Source organism: Asterias rubens, chromosome 9 (genome assembly GCF_902459465.1).
Source record: "Asterias rubens chromosome 9, eAstRub1.3, whole genome shotgun sequence".
Taxonomy (NCBI): Eukaryota; Metazoa; Echinodermata; class Asteroidea; order Forcipulatida; family Asteriidae; genus Asterias; species Asterias rubens.
In genome coordinates, this window is record NC_047070.1 from 6,731,683 (window position 1) to 6,750,634 (window position 18,952).

Genomic DNA, 18,952 nt, shown 5'->3' on the forward strand with positions numbered 1-18,952 from the left:
TGCAGAATTTTTTCTTAAATTCAAATAATATCTGTCATTAAAGTGCGTTCACTGAAACCGTTCACAAATTAAATGCGCACAAAATGGTTACAGCATTACATTGAGATGTGCCAACAACGGAACAAAAAAAATTGGGGATAATTTTACAGTAAAAAGTGCTTGACTGGACACTAATGCGGACCGTGTAAGTTCATAAAGTATATAAACAAAACAATTTCGAGGCCTATTTGTGTAAATAATTATAGTCTACTATTACTTGTCTTCCAACCATATTATTCATTGTATAACAAACGCTTTCAAACGCTCTTTATAGCCCAAGGGTGCTCAAATCCAAGGTATTTATTACGTCTTTCCGATCATATTCATTGCATAACAAACGCTTTGTATAACCTGAAGCGCCCAATTCAAGACAAAATAATATACCACTTTTATGGTATGACATTCGCTGCAGTACCTACAAGCTTTCAAACGCTTTATTGAGCCCAAAGCGCCCAATCCAATGACTTTCGCAGGTTTTTGAAAACCAAGTAGCTTTATCAAACGCTTTATATAGCATAAAGCGCCCAATCCAAGGCAACGTGCCTGTTAACGTTTATGGCATTCGTGTAGGAGTTGAGAATCCAATAGCTTTGTGTAAATCATTATAGACAACTTTTCTAAAAATCTTTCCAACCAATTAATATTCATTGCATAACAAACTCCTTCAAATGATTTGTGTATGGCCCAAAATGGCAAAATCCAAAACAAGCGTGTCCCTTTATTTTATTATCATCTTTCCAGCCATATTCATTGCAAATCAAACGCTTTATAAAGCCCAAAGTGCCAAAAATCCAAGGTAACGAGTCCCTTTAATGCCATGACATTCGCATGACTTGAGAACCAAGCTTGTGATTTATCGAATACTCTTCTGCTAGAAAATTACATCACATTCTCCCATTGTATCAATCATCTCTGATGAGAAATACTACCCTGGTGTCTCGAACCCGGAACCCTAGTCATTTAAACGGACTTGAACTTGGATCAACCATGCACTTACAAATAGCTTGAGATGGTTGTTAGTATTATCAGGACAGAAAAAGATATTAAATGATCTTTGGATAATTACAAACTTCGATTGGAAGTTGACAAACTTTGTTTGAGACGAAATTAAAGACACTGGGCAGCTTTGGTAATTTTCAAACACAGTCTTCTCACTTGGTGTATCTCAACATTTTTGTGCACAAAATAACAAACCTGTGAAAATTTGAACTCAATTGGTCGTCGAAGTTGAGAAAATAATAATGGAAGAAAAATACCCTTGTCACACGAAGTTGTGTGCTTTCAGACGCTTTATTTCGAGACTTCAAAATCATATTCTGAGGTCTCGAAATCAAATTCAAATATTTTAGTGGAAAATTACTACTTTCTCGAAGCTTAAGAGGGAGCTGTTTTATCACAATGTTGTTTTTTTTTTACTTATTAACAGCTCTCCATTGAGCGTTGAAGTAGCTTTTTATGCTAACAGTAATTACCAATAGTGTCCAGTGCCTTTAAAAAAAACTAAAGATTCCTCCATACCGAGGAATAAATTTCAGTTTCCCCCTCTTTTCGTTTATTGTTTCGTAATTTCCCCTGATATTTCCCCTCATTCCCCAACTCCTGCGAAACATTCGCTGCGAAAACGGCCCTGTGACGCCAAAATTAGCTTCGCATTTTGCAGGAAGTATTAATCGGGCTTTACTATTAAAGACACTGGACACTATTGGTAATTGTCAATAACCAGTATTCTCACTTGGTGTATCTCAACATATGCATAAAATAACAAACCTGTGAAAATTTGAACTCAATTGGTCAGCAAAGTTGCGAGATAATAATGAAAGAAAAAAACACCCTTGTCACACGAAGTTGTGTGCTTTCAGATGCTTGATTTCGAGACCTCAAATTCTTAACCTGAGGTCTCGAAATCAATTGCGTGGAAAATTACATCGTCTCGAAAACTATACTCCACTTCAGAGGGAGCCGTTTCTCACAATGTTTGATACTACCAACCTTTCCTCATTACTCGTTACCAAGTAAAGTTTTATGCTAATAATTAGTTTGACTAATTTGTCCACTGCCTTTCACAGATCTTAAATAAAGTTACACCAAGTGAAGTCCAAAATGTTTGTATTAAAAAAATCATAAATATTTTAGTTGTGTCATTACTCAATAATACTATTCGGCATTCAGATAATCTTCACTGCAAAAATCCTTGGATTGTCATTGAAGTTATTTTGTTCATTGCAAAAAGTCCCTGGGATTTTTGTAATTACTCAAACGTTGCTTCAACATCTCTGCATGCCATGAGTCTTGTTTGTATTAAAAACATCATAAATATTTTAGTTGTGTCATTACTCAATAATACTATTCGACATTCAGATAATCTTCTTTGCAAATATCCCTCACAGTTTATGATGTGGACTCTGGTAGATCAACCGTTACCTTAAGGCACTGGTCACCTTTAATAATGTTCAAAGACCAATTTTTTTCACACTCGGTGTATCCCAACATAATGTATAAAATAATAAACGTGTGAAAATTTGGATTCAATAGGAGACTTTCCAACGCTAGGTGGCAGCAGACATACCGGGTAAATTTCCATTGTTTACGTAGTTATGAACATGCGCATAATTCTGAGAACAATGGATTTACCCGGTAAGTCTGCTGCCCTCTATCGTCCCAGAAAGTCTCCCAATGGTCATCGAATGTGCAAAAGAATAATGGAAAAAACGTGTTGCTTTAAATACTATGTGTGCTTTTATATGCATAAATAAAAGGCTTCAGAGCTGAAGTATGTTAGTATTTGAGTGAGAAGTTACATCTTTCTCAACAAATACGGTACTTCAGAGAGAGCCGTTTCACACAATGTACTATCAACAGCTCGCTATAGCTCGTTACCAAAAGTTAGCTTTTATGCTAATAGTTATTTTGAGTTTACCAATGGTATTCAGTGACTTCAAAGGTAAAGTATATGTTTAGTTTGCGGAACCGTTCGATTGTTTTAATTCTATAAATGGAAGATGTGTACAATTAAATTTACATGTGAACATTTTATTTTATACAAAATCAGGAAGAATAACCCCTCCTCAGATTCCAAGTTATTTGGCATAACAATTATTTTATAACCACATTATGTGAAATGTTTCTCAAAATGGTTTATACTATCGAAAGCTGCTGTATAGGCTTTTTCCAGTCAAACGTTTTTATTGCCATTGATTTTAAGAGTTGTTACCAATTGCGTCTTCCCTTTAATTTAAGTTGATAAACTGTATTTTCATGTAACTGTTTAAAGCTGTACTTAAGAAAACATCTGGCAAATAATTATACTCTCTTGGCCGAGTCAACCACTAGACGAACTCAAGACATATTGTAGAAGACATGAATAAGTATTGCCTTGGTGAATAAAGACAGTTGAGCAAACATACTTGGCAGGATGCGAGATATTAACAATAGGTCGAGGGCTTAGATTGGTCAGGATGAAACGGGAAATGAGATAAGAAAGCGATAGAGGGGTTGAATTCGTACTGAGATTAGAGTAAAGGTCACCTCTTAGACTCTAGACTTGTGTACAAGTCGTTAGTCTGGCGCAGTTACGCAGTATCGTCAGTTAGATACGGGAGACGTTATGCTAACACCGCGACAGATATTTAACGACTTGTCCACAAGTCTACTTATAATACTCTATTGTCACAAGACATTAATTCGTGTTACCCTTTTTGGATGTATGGGAAATAACTCCCAGCGATTTAAAAGGGAAGGCTATATCACAACTTTATATTTATAGAAGCCTAGATCAGCTTTCGATATTATAAAACATTTTGAGAAACATTCAATTCGAAGTAATGTGGTTATGTAAAAAGATATCATTTTTATTTTTGTATGCTATCAAACTAAAATTCTTGCTGCGTGACGAAACCGTTCCGGAGTTTCGGCGGTATCTCAAAAAATGCGACCTTTTGAAATGAATTGTTCACAGGTTAATTATGTTCATTTAAAGACAATTGAAATGTTCCCATAAACCAAATATTACTTCATCTCCATAGACTTATTTTACATGAACTTGGTTTTCTCCTCCGAATCAACTAATAAGAGGACTATTAAAGGCAGTGGACACTATTGGTAATTACTCAAAATAATTGTTAGCATAAAAACTTACTTGGTAACAAGCAATGGGGAGCTGTTCATAGTATAAAACATTGTGAGAAACGGCTCACTCTGAAGTAACGTAGTTTTCGAGAAATAAGTAATTTTCCACGAATTTGATTTGAGACCTCACCGAAACCAAGCATCTGAAAACTCACACAACTTCGTGTGGCAAGGGTGTTTTTTCTGCCATTATTGTCTCGCAACTTCGACGCCCAATTAAGCTCAGATTTTCACCAGGTTTGTTCAGTTGTTCATATGTTGAGATACACCAAGTGAGAAAACTGGTCTTTGACAAATACCAGTATTGTTGGGTGTCTTAAAACAGTTTCCCAAACCAGTTGAAAATAACATTTATATATAAAATACACTTAATTAGATATTTGAAACGTACCTTCGAATGTTATATTTCCTCTTGTGTAGTTGGGCGCTATGTTTCCATCATGGGTGTCCAGTTGATATATAGCGGCATGGGCACAGATAAGTACAGCATCGTAAAGAAATGCCGACATGATGCTAACCTACAAGGCGTGTGTAAAGCGGGAAAACAAGTTATGAAATTACCGGGAAAAATTCCAAATTATCAAACAAATTTATCAGTTATTTTAATGCGTAAAAAGTATGAAGTCGTGACATCTAAATCAGAATGCCTTACTTTATGAATGTCAAACAGTTATCTTTGGATTGCTTTGAACTATGCACAATTCGTGAAGAAATCGTAATAAATTGTGTCGTTTCGAAATCACGGCTTTGCGTTTGAGAGCTCCGTCCGCATGTTTGAAGCCCCGCACCGAAAGCACACGTTTTTTAAAACTAAGAATCATGACGGGGTTTCGAAAAGGGCCTGTGTTACTGTAAGCAAACTGAGCTGGTGTTTTTGTATGAGGGAAAGGGGCCTATTAATGGTATTCCTTGATATCCTAGAATTGACCATTCCACATATTATTTAAGAGGGGGGGGGGGGTCAGGTCCCAGATAATTTTTGTGGATGACGTGGTAGTAAATAAGAACTAAGATACTTAGAGAAATATACTTGAGAAAGACTTCAGGCCTGAAGCTTTTCTCAGCGTCTTAAGGCATCTGAAGGCGTCTGAAGGCATCTGAAAACATACTGTGTGTATTATATTTTTTTAAGTTGTTATTATGTGCAAACCGAGGAAATGATTTTCATGCTGGCATGGCGAATAACTATTGAATTTCATTGAATTCAATTTAAATGTATCAATAAGAAAATAGTCTGGCCCCGTTCCTTGAAGAACAATTAAGCTGTGTCCAAATTTGTGGCTGTTGCGAATTGTGTTACTTGTGGCTGCGGCTGTTGCAAAGGGGAAGAGTGTGCAACAACGTTAGTTGACTGTACCAAGCTGTAGCCCTGGCCACTATACTCGTACACGTCATTAATTTTCTTTACATAAAATTGCGGTAATCATTTTGGGTACTCGTCAGATATATCCCTGTGTTTGTGAATGCATAAGGGCCTTGTCATAGCCTACAAGGACTTTTTGATAAAAAGGAATTAGCCAAATACTATTCCATAGAACATTACGTGGAAATTTACAATTTGATTGTATGTTGTTGATTTTGTTTATTGGCCCTAAACTGGTTGCCTATAAAATGGTCTCGTGTTCAACAGAGACCTGATGCATCACCATAAATATCTGTAAGAGATTGGTTCCGCTTTCTAATAAAAATAGGATAAAACATGTGTATTAACTTTATTATGAACGATTATTCGTTATAAAGTTCACATAATAGAAGAACAGTCTTTTTCCGCGAAATATTTCCCCATGAAATGAATTCATATTCCATAAAATAACCTGTCTAAAACAAACAGCTGATTTTGGCGGTTACAACCAAAATTAAGTAAATTGTGTTCACATGCTGAAAATTGTACACGTACTTGGTTTTGTTAGGCAGTTTGTTCCTGACTCAAACAACAGATTAAGCTCAAATTTTCTCATGTTTGTTATTTAATTTGATGGTTGATCACACAAAACATGAGTATTACTCCAACCAAATTGTCCTAATTGACACATGAACGAGCATTGAGGCAGGGCTCCAACCCTACCCGGCAGCTCTCGTGTTTGACTTGATTTAATTAAAAGCCGTTGATGTCTAAAAAAAGAATCGTCAAGCGACCACATTGGGTGAAGCCATACGGACAATTGTTTGCTTCTGACATCTAAAATTGACGCAAAAAACTGCAAGGATTCTCTCTAAATGCTTCACAGTAAATTATTCAACGACCTCCAGGGTGGGACACATACGGCTTCACGGCTTATTAAATATTGACAAGAAAAGAGAGATGTTTAATGATTAACGATCAGCCAAGATTTTATGTGATATTTTAAATGATTTATAAATCGTACCCGGTTGATTTGCTCTAAAGACACTCGGGTCAGAAATGACAGGGGCCAATTTTATAGAGCTGCTAACGCACAAACTTTGCTTAAGCACGAAAATAATTGCTTATTTTAAATCGTACAGGTTGCTTCGCTCTAAAGACACTCGGTCAGAAATGGCAAGGGCCAATTTTAAAGAGCTGCTTACGCACAAACTTTGTTTAAGCACGAAAATCATTGCTTGTTTTAAATCGTACAGGTTGCTTCGCTATAAAAGACAATCGGTCAGAAATGGCAGGGGCCAAAATTTTATAGAGCTGATTACGCACAAACTTTGTTTAAGCACGAAAATAATTGCTTATTTTAAATCGTCCAGGTTGCTTCGCTATAAAAGACAATCGGTCAGAAATGGCATGGGCCAATTTTATAGAGCTGCTTAAGCACAAAATTTGCTTAAGCACTAAAATAATTGCTTGTTTTAAATCGTACAGGTTGCTTCGCTATAAAAGACAATCGGTCAGAAATGGCAAGGGCCAATTCTATAGAGCTGCTAACGCACAAACTTTGCATTATACACTTTCGGTACAGAACAAAATAAAAAGTTAATTTACAAATGATTTACAGGGTTTACAGAAGGTAATGGTGAAAGACTTCTCTTGAAATATTATTCCATGAAATGCTTTACTTTTTGAGAAAACAGTAAAACAATATCAATTCTCGATAGCGAGGGTTACGGATTTATTTTAAACATAATCCATGTCATGACACGGCGAAATGTGCAGAAACAAGAGTGGGTTCTCCCGTTATTTTTTCCCGACTCCGATGACCGATTTAGCCTAAATTGTCACAGGTTTGTTATTTTATATATAAGTTGTGATACACGAAGTGTGGGACTTTGACAACACTGTTTACCGAAAGTGTATAATGGCTTTAAGCACGAAAAAAATAATTGCTTATTTTATACATGTTACTGGCCAAAATTGCATGCCATATTATACGACTGGTATTTAGCTGCTGTTTATTTGGCATATCAATTGGTGGTCTTTGACAATTACCATGTAGGGCCACATGCTCTAATGAAAATTCTGGCCCCAAATTTTAAGACATACCTTTGTGTAGTTCGGCATCTTATACTCAAAAGGAGGTTCGGCTAGTGCATCTGGGATACGTTCAAAAAGTTTCTCGATTCTTCCGTCGTCGGGTAATCTATAAATAAAAAAATCATTACAAACGAAAAGTCTCTTAACAAACACATATCCATTGTGAAAATAAAATGCCCCAAAAGAACATGCTGCAAAATTACCTGGGATCAATTTCATATAGCTGCTAAGCACGAAAACTTGCTTAGCATGAAATTTCTTCCTTGATAAAAACAGGATTACCAAGCAAATTTCCATTTGCTGCAAATTGCTTGTTACTGGTATCCAGCTGTTGTTTGCTTTTCCTGAAAATCAGGTGACACATTTGGTTGGTATAGTCTTGTTTTTATCAAGGAAGGAATTTCATGTTAAGCAAATTTCTGTGCTTTGCAGCTCTATGAAATTTACCCATGGCTTGTCGCAAGTACCCCGCTCTGAATTTACCAGGTAGCGTTGGCGACGAACTGTGTTCTGGCACGGTACTGTGTAATTGATATATACTGATACTGTGGCATGGTTTTTCGAGGATTTTCAACCTCGTACAACGAAGCGGCTTCGTTTTCGGCTTCGCTATACGAGGTTGAAAAACCATGCTTCGACCCCACGATATACTGCATATCAAGTATGAAGGTGTGATTTCAGAGCGGGGTGCTTGCGTATAAAGAGCCTTGGACAATGCTACAAAATGAGTGATTGAACGAGACTCCTTGCATTGAATGAAAATTAGTTTGATATTGGATATTGGACATTCACCGTAAAAACCTACAGTAATGTCCAATAGAAAAGTCACCATTACTTTCTACTTCTTTTTATGACAGACGAATTGTGTTACTTTTTGGAAGCTTTCTAACACCGCTTTTCAGGTAGGCCTTTAACAATTTTTTTTACGTTTTAACTGAATACAAAGAAGGTGAATCCTAAACCTGGATACAATCCGTGACTGGTAGTATGCTTATTGTTGCTTAGCAGAAAGGTGCTAAGCATAATTCTCTGCTTAAGCCCTGATAAATATGGAGAGTGTAAATAAAATGCAGATGATGTTTTTGATTACCTATAAGTAACGATGAGCATGGATTCGTAAGCCCTCCGCAACGCGTCTTCCCCGGGCTCGATAGTGGTGGTGAAATTCTTGGGAACGATGACGGGCGACCAGGGCGTTTCGTACCCGGGGTCCGGAAATAGCTCGAGACGCAAGAAGACTTGGTCCCCGTTCACCATTCCAAGGTAATCTGCAGCTAGCATGAAAATCTGTTCGTCACTTTCCAGGGTGGTTATTCCTCCGATGACGAGCCATATCACTGTGAAAAAGGAGATTTTAAACAAGTTTTGACAATGAGATAAAAAGCAAGTTCTATAGATAAAGGTTTTGGGGCAAATTTCAGCTGTAAAACATATTCAATTTCACACGCATTCATAAAGCCATTGGACACTTTCAGAACAGAAAAAACAATACAAATTCACAGATTTACAAATAACTTACAGGGTTTACAGAAGGTAATGGTGAAAGACTTCTCTTGAAATATTATTCCATGAAACGCTTTACTTTTTGAGAAAACATTAAAACAATTATCAATTCTCGATATCGAGAATTACGGATTTATTTTAAACGCATGTCATGACACTGCGAAACAGGCGGAAACAAGGGTGGGTTTTCCCATTATTTTCTCCCGACTCCGATGACCGATTTAGCCTAAATTTTCACAGGTTTGTTATTTTATATATAAGTTGTGATGCACGAAGTGTGGGCCTTGGACCTGTTTACCGAAAGTGTCCAATGGCTTTAACGCACTTGTCCAGACGTATTAAATCACACTTTAATCACTCAATATTAGTCGCAATAACAACCTTTGACTGGAAGCCTACAGCGACAACTTAATAGTGTAAAGCATTTTGAGAAACATTTTAATTATGAGGTAATGTGTTTAAGTAAAAAGATATCAGTTTGTATGCCCCAAAATTTGAATCTGCGAACTCAGATTGTGTATTTCTATTAGTGATTATTCTTCCTGCGTGGATAAAAATTGCTCCTGATCTTGGGCTATATCTAAATAAACGCGACCACCTTTTGACGTTGAATGTCCATTATGTATGACCTTCATTGGATAAGATTACAACAATTGAACGACTCCAAAAACCAAAGGTAAACTTTACCTGCAAGACTTAATTAAAACCATTCTCCAGTTGAGTTTCTATACCTATTTGCAATAATTGGACAGACATATCGATTCCAATATACGTACTCTAACGGCACCGGACACTTTTGGTAATTATACTCAAAATTATTGTTAACATAAAACTTACTTGGTAATGGGGTTAAAATGGGGAGGGGGTTTACACCCTCGATTTAAATATTATGGTAATTTGAATACAAAAACAGAAATATAACAAAAATGGGGTAAAAATTAAGGAAAAAATATATGTATGGCTGATACATAGGACCTTATCTGTTATCTTCTTCACGCGTAACGCAACGTGACCCTGTGCTTGAGTGACTTCCTTGCCTGCCTGTGTGAAGCCTTAGTATTTCTTTTTTGTCTAAGAGTTCCCTTTTTGAGTCGATTTAGAAGACAAACAATTCCCCATTGAAAAGCACTACGACAGGGACAGTGGCAATTTTGAAGTATAGAAAAACAATTTGCGTGGGGGCAGGCGACCCGGCCCCCGGCCCCCCACCCCCCTCCCACTTGTTTACGTAAAGCACATGTTTAATAATAATATGCCACGTGAGGGTTACTTAATGAATTTTAGTATCAACATTTACCCATTGTTGTTCTTCAGGTTGCACTCAAATTTCTACAGATTCTTTGAATCGGTATATCTCATCACCGAGCTAGTGCGTTTTTGTGCAATGCCGGGTTTGGCTTTTGAAACTGAAGTCCTCAGATGTAAGTGTCGTGGCCGAGCGGTTAAGACCACCGAGTTCAAACTCTGGTGTTTCTGATCAGCAGCTATAGTGTGGGTTTGAGTCCATGTCGTGACACTTGTGTCCTTAAGCAATTATTGATTCGTCCTTCGGATGGGACGTAAAGCCATTGGTCCCGTGTGTTGTGTACGCATTTAAAATAACCCAGTCCAGTCGAAAAGAGAATGGGTTTGCCACAGTGTTGTTGGTTTGATTGGCAGCATATTGCACCAAAGCATCTTGTAAACCAGCACATGGTGCTATGTAAAAGGAGTAAATCTCATTATTCAAACTTAAACCCCGATACCTTGCAGGAAATGCACCTTTGTCGTCACTGAGTAACGAATATAAGAAGCCACTATTATTTTTGTCAAAGAAGAGTCATATATTGTTATATCATTCGTAAAATTAACGGAAAAACAAAACACATTTGGTACAGCAGCTTTTGATAGAGAACCCATTTTTATATATAGATATTTCCCCCTAATAGGAGCAACCACCTTCGAAATGCTGCTCAGCTCACTGATGTTAAATGTAGAACCAGCAGATATAACAATAGTTATATCCACAAATTGACTAGTCTGCTTAATCACAAATCTTAGTATTTTTATCTTTGGTGTTCTGTTTTCTTAACAATTCTCTGGCTGGCCCATTTTTTTAATTTTTTATTGATTGTTCGTTTTTATGTCTTATTTGGTTTTGTTTTTGTTTTTTTGTAGTGCTTTTTTGGAATGCTTTTATACCTGGTTCCTTGTGTAAAATGTGTCTGTTTAACTTTAATGCTTTTTTTCTCAAATGTTAATAATTTGTATAGAATTTTGTTGTGTAGCTTTACTCTTTGTATATTATATGCACTCGCAATTCGGCTTTTTGGCCGCCATTGTGTGCATTTTTAATAAACCAATAATAATAGTATAACTTCGAAGTTATGAGGTCATGGAAAAAATATATCACTTTTTATTCCCAAAATTGAATCTGAGAAGCGTTACTGCAGTATAAGGATTCTCGGATTGTGTATTTCTATTAGGGTTTATTCTTCCTGCGTGGATATTTTCGCTCCGGATTTTCGACGATATCTCAAAAACGCGGTTGTCTTATTGTGCAATTACACATCTACATTTATATAGGATTAAAACAATGATATAATCGAACATATCAAAAACCAAAGTCAAGTTGGGGAGGTAATGCTCTCTGTTCTACAAGCCTGGCTTCTGACTGATGATACCCAAACCTACATCCGTATGAACTGTAAAGGGGGTTACCCTCTTTCAACCCTATGGCAACGGCCCCTGAAAAAGATAGTTGGTTGTTTATCCCACAACTTGAAGTGGCATCAGGATATGTGTGTCTGGCGACCTGCATACTCAGCTAATGTGAAGCTAAGAGTGAAAATGTTCACTGTATTGTCCGAGTCGTGTCTTTTTCACTCTTTTGAGAGTGAAACTCAATATGTGTCACTCTTGTGGGTGAAATTTGAAGGAACTCTAAATCGAGTTGAAAAGTATCCGTCTTTCACTCTAAAAAAAGGTGTCCACCATACATGGTTCTTTGCAAGAGTGGTTTGACGGACAAAACGGGTGGTTATTTACTCTTTTACATTAAAGGCAGTGGACACTATTGGTTATTACTCCAAATAATTATAAGCACAAAACCTTACTTGGTAAGGAGTAATTGGGAGGGGTCGGTTGTATAAAACATGTGAGAAACGCCTCCCTCTGAAGTGGAGTAGTTTTCGAGAAAGAAGTAATTTTCCACGAATTTGATTTCAAGACCTCAGGTTTAGAATTTGATTTCTCGAAATCAAGCATCTGAACGCACACAGATTCGTGTGACAAGGGTGTTTTTTCTTTCATTATTATCTCGCAACTTCGGCGACCAATTGAGCTGAAATTTTATTTTATGCATATGTTGAGCATGAGATACAGCAAGTGAGAAGAGTGGTCTTTGACAATTACCAATAGTGTCCAGTGTCTTTTAGCGAGTACACACAATATGTATACAAAAAATGCCTTTACGATAAATAATATGACACCATGCTTACCATGAGAGACAAGCCTCAAACTCTCTAAAATAGACACTGCGGCCTCAAAGCTCAGAGGTCTGTCATATCCTTCTATTTGTGCGATCTCAACCCCATAGTTGATCATGCTATGGACCATCTTTTCGTTCAGCACCTCCCACGTGCCGCTCTTCGCATACACCAACGATATCGAATCCCATTCGTAATGATTTATCAAACTTAGAGGTAGCTCCGAGATGCGCGAGAATGGCACATAAGTTCTTGCGAAGGATTGGTACTCGTCGTCAGGGGGATCGGCCGTGGTGGCCGGGCAGAACCAAGAGACGAACGGTTTATTCCAGTACGCAGTGAGGTCTCGGACGCTACGACAGGGGTCGGAGCAGGGCGGTCCAATGAAGGCATCTGCGTCGTTGATCAGGTGCAAGTCCACGGCCGACCCGCTCGCCCGTCGCGTCTCGCACTTGCTGTCGCGGTACGTGAAAGTAACGTTGTGGTCGCCCAGAATACCGTCTTCTTTGATGTGTTCCAAGGCCAAGGGGACGGCCCCAACTGTCCTTGACCCAAGGAGTGGGTAAATGTTCGACCCCGTGTCATCCCACGGGCCTAAAACTCCAATTTTGAAACCACCCGAATTCGCTCTGGTGATCCACATCAAAATGAGTGTCAGCAAAAGGTGATACCGCCTGCATAATCCCAACATATGAAATGCCTTCATCTTGTCAAGTACACAATGTGAAATGATGAGCAGGCAACATCACTTTGTCTTTTGCGTGCTAGCATGTTATGCGGGGGAAATGTTGTTCTGTAACTCGAAAAAGTCCTGCATGTATTTCTATCAACCGTCTCCGCTCATGTTGCACCTAAAAATGTACAGTCACATGTCAGCAGACGAAAGAGAACGTAATCCTATCCCGTTTCACATCATAAAATCTTGTTATCAACAAAGATAAGGCCACGGATCTCCCGATTGCAAAGGGATATTTTACAATGTCTATTTGCTCGTAAGTCACACTGGTTTGACGACTGATATCAAACCTCATCTTTGTGTGTTTAATGTTGATTGGTTGCTGTCAGGAAGAGCACAACACCGGGTGTTGATTTATTTCAACTAACTCGTCATTTTTGTTTCCTTGAGAATTATTAATCAAAGCTTTTTTTGTGTAGGCTCTACAAACTTAGAAAACCCTTGTTGTGCAATCATGTTGGACTTCTCCACTAGCAGCATACCACATAAAGACAAACATGGTGTTATTTTTCCGTAGTTGACTGAATGAAGTCATCATAATGCTTTTCTATCACACAGCTGAAAAACTACACAGCATGACCAGCTGGAGACATCTCAACAAGTCATTCTGTTAAACTTCTCCGACTTTGCAGCAGACCGCATAAAAACAAATGTAGTGTTATTCTCATTAGTTTGCCGCATAAAATCACCAAGATGCTTTCCCAGATCACACAGCCGAAAAAACTACACAGTATGACCAGCTTGAGACATCTCAACCAGTCATTTTGAACATCTCCCACTTTGCAGAACAGACCACACACCAATAAACATAATGTTATTTTCCCATCATAGTTGACTGTATGAAATCACAATAATGCTCTTCCATATCACACAGCTGAAAAACTGACAGCGATACCAGTTTGAGACATCTCAACAAGTCATTGTGTTGAACATGTGTCCGACTTTGCAGCAGATGAAGATAAACATAATGTTATTCCCTATATCAAAGTTGACTGTATAAAATCACCCAACTGCCGTCCCAAATCAAACAGGTGAAAAAGAAGAAAAAACACCATACGACATGACCAACTGGAGATATCTCGATCGATGTGTTCTCATCGCTAATACCGTCCCCACGCTACCCACTTCCTAGCAACGGGACACGACCAGCAGCTAGCTAACGAGAGAGACCGTTCCTGCATCGCCGCAGTCCATCTTGGATGATAGAGTTGTCATTCGTGTATAATAGTCACTGCACTGTGATCTTCACGATTAAGAACACCCCCCCCCCCCATACCACCGTACACATTTTTTCTGTCGTAGTGCTTTTCAATGGGGAATTTGTTTCTTTCTAAATCACTTCAAATATTATTATCAGGAATTTTTATTTGAGGATATAAGGAAAAGGAAACTTTCTAAGCTAAAGGAAAAAATTGCCCCGGTGCGCCACTTTCCTTGAAGTAAAAAAGACAATTAATATTTTGTCATTTCCGAACGTGATAAATGTGAGTTGCTAATGTCTGCGACTATTTATTCGACCATGGAGAGTGGTCGAATATTGCCAGCCGATAAGATTAATGTTCTTTTCTTAAACGATACAGAACTGTTGGTATGGGAAGACGAGTATGCTTGTTGGAAGCAAATCCGAGATAAATAGGAAGAAACTATAAATAAACATTCATTTTGGTTTTACCAGTATACACCGATGAGTAGCACGGTATACTCAGTACTTACCCGAGCTCTGTGAAAAAAAAGTATCACAGGTTTATCTCGGGGTGTTGAACCCACGACCTTTGCATTTCTAGAGCAGTTTCATACCAACTAGACCACCGATATTTCCCGGTAGCTAGGGGAGGCAGTTCGAATCCTATGTTTTGGCAGCGGTGCCGCAACTCAACTGGATGTTAAATTTGCATTCTCCCCGATGCAAATTTCTAACATCTAAAACATAAATAGTAAACTTGCAGGTATCAACCATTGTGTAAGTCTCTTTTGTGTGTGTGTGTGTGGGGGGGGGGGGTGTTGGCCCTGAGAGAGCCGGTTTAGTCTCGACGTTTCAAACAGTATACTCTGCTTGTCTTCAGAAGAACACCACGAGATATTGTTGAACGACATCGAAAGTGGGAATGCAAACCACACATTGCGCCACCAGTCACATGGGAAACGATCCCCGTTAGAACTGATAAACCCCGGCCCATCATCAGGGGCCAGGGGTGGATTTCACAAAGGTAGTCCTAGCTTAGGACTAGTCCTAGGCAATGCTAAGAGATAGGACTGGTCCTAAGTTAGGACCAGTAACTCATCTTAACTTAGGACTGGTCCTATCTCTTAGCATTGCTTAGGACTAGTCCTAAGTTAGGACTACCTTTGTGAAATCCACCCCTGGTGTCCCGTAGGGGAATCTGTATCCCCTGAGATTCCGCTCCCCAGTATTGGTAAGTAACATTTTTGTACACAGGGGTAGGGGGGGGGGCAGAAACTCTACGGGACAGAATCTCCTGACACGCTGGTGTCACAGGGAATTCCGTCCGCCGGATATTATGTCTCCCCCCCCCCCCCTTTGGGAAATTAACGTAAGGAGGAAGATTCAAAAGAGGGCGCTACAGAGGAAGTTTGTTTTTGCCACATTCGGGGACAGAATTTCCGGTGGGCAGGAAATTCTGTCCTCCGGAGTTTCGGTCCCCCCGTATAGCAAATGTGTAGCTCCCTCCTTTGAATTATCCTCCCCAGCCCATGTCAATTTCCCATCGGGGGATGGAATCTCCGGGGGTACAGAATCTCCTGTCACACTGGTACTACAGGAACGTGACACAATATGACAACTGAATGAAGATGATGTTGGACTTCTGCAAATGGGTTTCAAAATGTCCTTCTATACGATTGATGAAGTAAACATTTATGTGTGCTGTGTCATTGAGGTCGCGTGTCTGATTGCGGCTACGTATTATATGCTCGATCACGTTTGGCCTTTGGAAAAATACCCTGGGTTGAAACATGGAGGAATCATCCTCCATGGTTGAAACGTGACAATTTCTGAGTTATCATCTTTTGATTGCAACAGCAAATTCTATAGTTTTCTTGCGTTTATATGGATATCAAGGAATGTAAAAAGAGTTGCCAATTGAACGGGAGGGTACACATTTTGGTAATTACTCCAGAAAAGTAATGGCCTTAGAAACGTACTTTGTAAGAAGCACTGTAATCTGTTGATAATAGGGCTAAAACATTTACACAAACTTTTTTTAACATTTGCTTGCCATTGGGGTTGACCATATAGTTCATGAAAACGTTTTTTTGGTAAAATGTCATTAACCAATTGCGAAACCCATGTTGTCATCCCCAACCATTTAGGCCTATGGCCCAATACTTTTGCCCGTTACATCCACGACTCTGGTTGCCTTACTGCTGTCTTAGAATAATCACTTCTCTCTCGCAACAATAAACAGAACAAACAGTCCCGCGAGATGATGTGTCAATTAAAGCATAGAGCAACCTTGCTCTATGATTAAAGCGATCCAAGACTTCAACAGGCACGGGGGGGGGGGGGGGGGGGGGGGGTTGCGACCCTCGTCGTAAAACCACTAGTACAAATACATTGTACGGACAATCTTGATGTTCAATGCAAACCACAAATTTACGATGTCAAAAAACTGACGGCGGAAATTACCGTTTTGGGGCCCCTGGCTAATCAGACATTCAACAGTTCGGTTCTTCGTGGAGTTTGTCACGATTCCCTAATATTTGACTATCAGCACCAATGCAAACTCGCCACCTTTCTCTTTTTGTATTTGCGGAAAATTTGAAGAAACGCATGATCGCTCGTTGACATTGCAATTAGTGGCCCCGACATTGTGTGTGCCCTAAAGACAGTGGACACTGTTGGTAATAATTGTCAAAGACCAGTCTTTTCACTTGGTGTATCTTAACATTATGCATAACAAACCTGTGAAAACTTGAGCTTATTGGTCGTCGAAGTTGCGAGATAATAATGAAAGAAAAAAAAACCCTGTCACACGAAGTTGTGTGCTTTCAGATGCTTGATTTCGTGACCTCAAATTCTAAATCTGAGGTCTCGAAATCAAATTCGAGGAAAATTCACTTCCTTCTCGAAAACTACGTCACTTCAGAGGGAGCCGTTTCTCACAATGTTTTATACTATCATCAACCTCTCCCCAGAATAGTGAAAAACCAATTACAAATGTTGCATTGCATCGATGCCAGAACAAAAATGAATAAAACGCTCACTGAGCGATAAACTCCACACATGAAATTATAATATTATTTATTTCTCATCAAATTAATATTAAATTTCAGACAGAAATGTTATCTCAAGGGATTTTTCCCACTTCTGTAACGTTCCTTTAAAGGCTGAAGTATTTTATTATTTGAGTGAGAAATTACCCGTTTCTCAAAAACTACCTCAGAGGAGCCGTTTCTCACAATATTTTAACAGCTCTCCGTTGCTCGTTATAGCCTATACCTGAGTTTTTATGCCAATAATAATTGATTTTGAGTAATTAACAATAATGTCCAGTGCCCTTAAAGGCGAAAAACCCAGTTCTTTTATCTTCACAACAGTTCGATTGGTGTACAAAATTATTTTTACCAGTGCCACAAAGATTGGACATGACTAAAAGGCAGTGACCACTAGTGGTAATTACTAACAAATAATCATGTCAGCATAAAAACTTACTTGGTAACAATCGAGAGCTATTGACAGTAAAAACATTGTGGGAAACGGCTCCCTCTGAATAACGCTATTTTCGAGAAAGAAGTAATTTTCCACTAAAATAAATTTGATTTTGAGACCTCAAAAATTAGATTTTGAGGTCCCGAAATCACTTAGCATCTGAAAGCACAACTTCGTTTGACAATGGTGTTTTTCTGCCATTATTATTTCGCAACTTCGACAAATTGAGTTCAAATTTTCACAGGTTTGTTATTTTATGCATAATTTTATGTTGAGATACTACCGAGTGAGAAGACTGGTCTTTGACAGTTATCAATGGTGCCCATTGTCTTTAAATGCAAAGATTCAGTCACGATGGGGAAACCGTATATTATAGGTTGGAGTCAGAGTGGTTATGGCACTCAGGAGCGTTGTTACTACTGTCATCATCATGAAGCAGGGTTGAAATTATTATCCTCCGGACTTCACGTCACGTATGCAAAAAGTCAATAAAGAGAAAGTGTCTGGAAATTGAACCCTCCCCGCCCCCTCCAACGACAATTGTAACAACGTGATACTATCCCTGCATCTCATGTTTTTTTCAGTCTTTTTTTTTAAAAAAATCTCTCTTGGAATTATTTTGTCGAGTTCAAAACAGTGTTATTTTGGGGGTACATTCTGTATTATACTTCTGAGCCCGTATTCAAGTGACCACGGCTTCAGTTTACCTCCACCTATTAAAAGTTCCTGTCTGTCCGATTCTGGCCCTTTTCGAAACCACGGCTTCGGCTTTGGATTCAGCTTGAGGTTCCGTCCTCTCGTGTGAAGCCCTGAGTGCAAACGCAAAGCAAGCTTTTAATTATATTGTCAAAACAACCGCGGGCCAGGCTTGCCTGAGCCGAATCCAAAGACGAAGCAATGGTTTCGAAAAGGGCCTAATATTGAACGAGGAATTTTCAATAGAGGGAGCTATCACTATCAAAAGTATTTTCAAG

The 18,952-nt window shown here is 38.7% G+C and overlaps 1 protein-coding gene across 1 annotated transcript in view; it reads right to left on the reverse strand.

The window, feature by feature from the left end:
• The window catches only part of LOC117294711 (atrial natriuretic peptide receptor 1-like), a 33,832-nt gene extending 20,553 nt beyond the window's left edge, over window positions 1–13,279 (reverse strand). The window contains exons 1-4 of the mRNA XM_033777222.1: window positions 12,586–13,279; window positions 8,694–8,940; window positions 7,613–7,709; window positions 4,556–4,682 (exon numbers count right to left, since the gene is read on the reverse strand). Coding sequence (XP_033633113.1) covers window positions 4,556–4,682; window positions 7,613–7,709; window positions 8,694–8,940; window positions 12,586–13,279 — 1,165 coding nt within the window. The remainder of the gene's footprint in view (window positions 1–4,555; window positions 4,683–7,612; window positions 7,710–8,693; window positions 8,941–12,585) is intronic.
• Window positions 13,280–18,952: the final 5,673 nt, after the last annotated feature.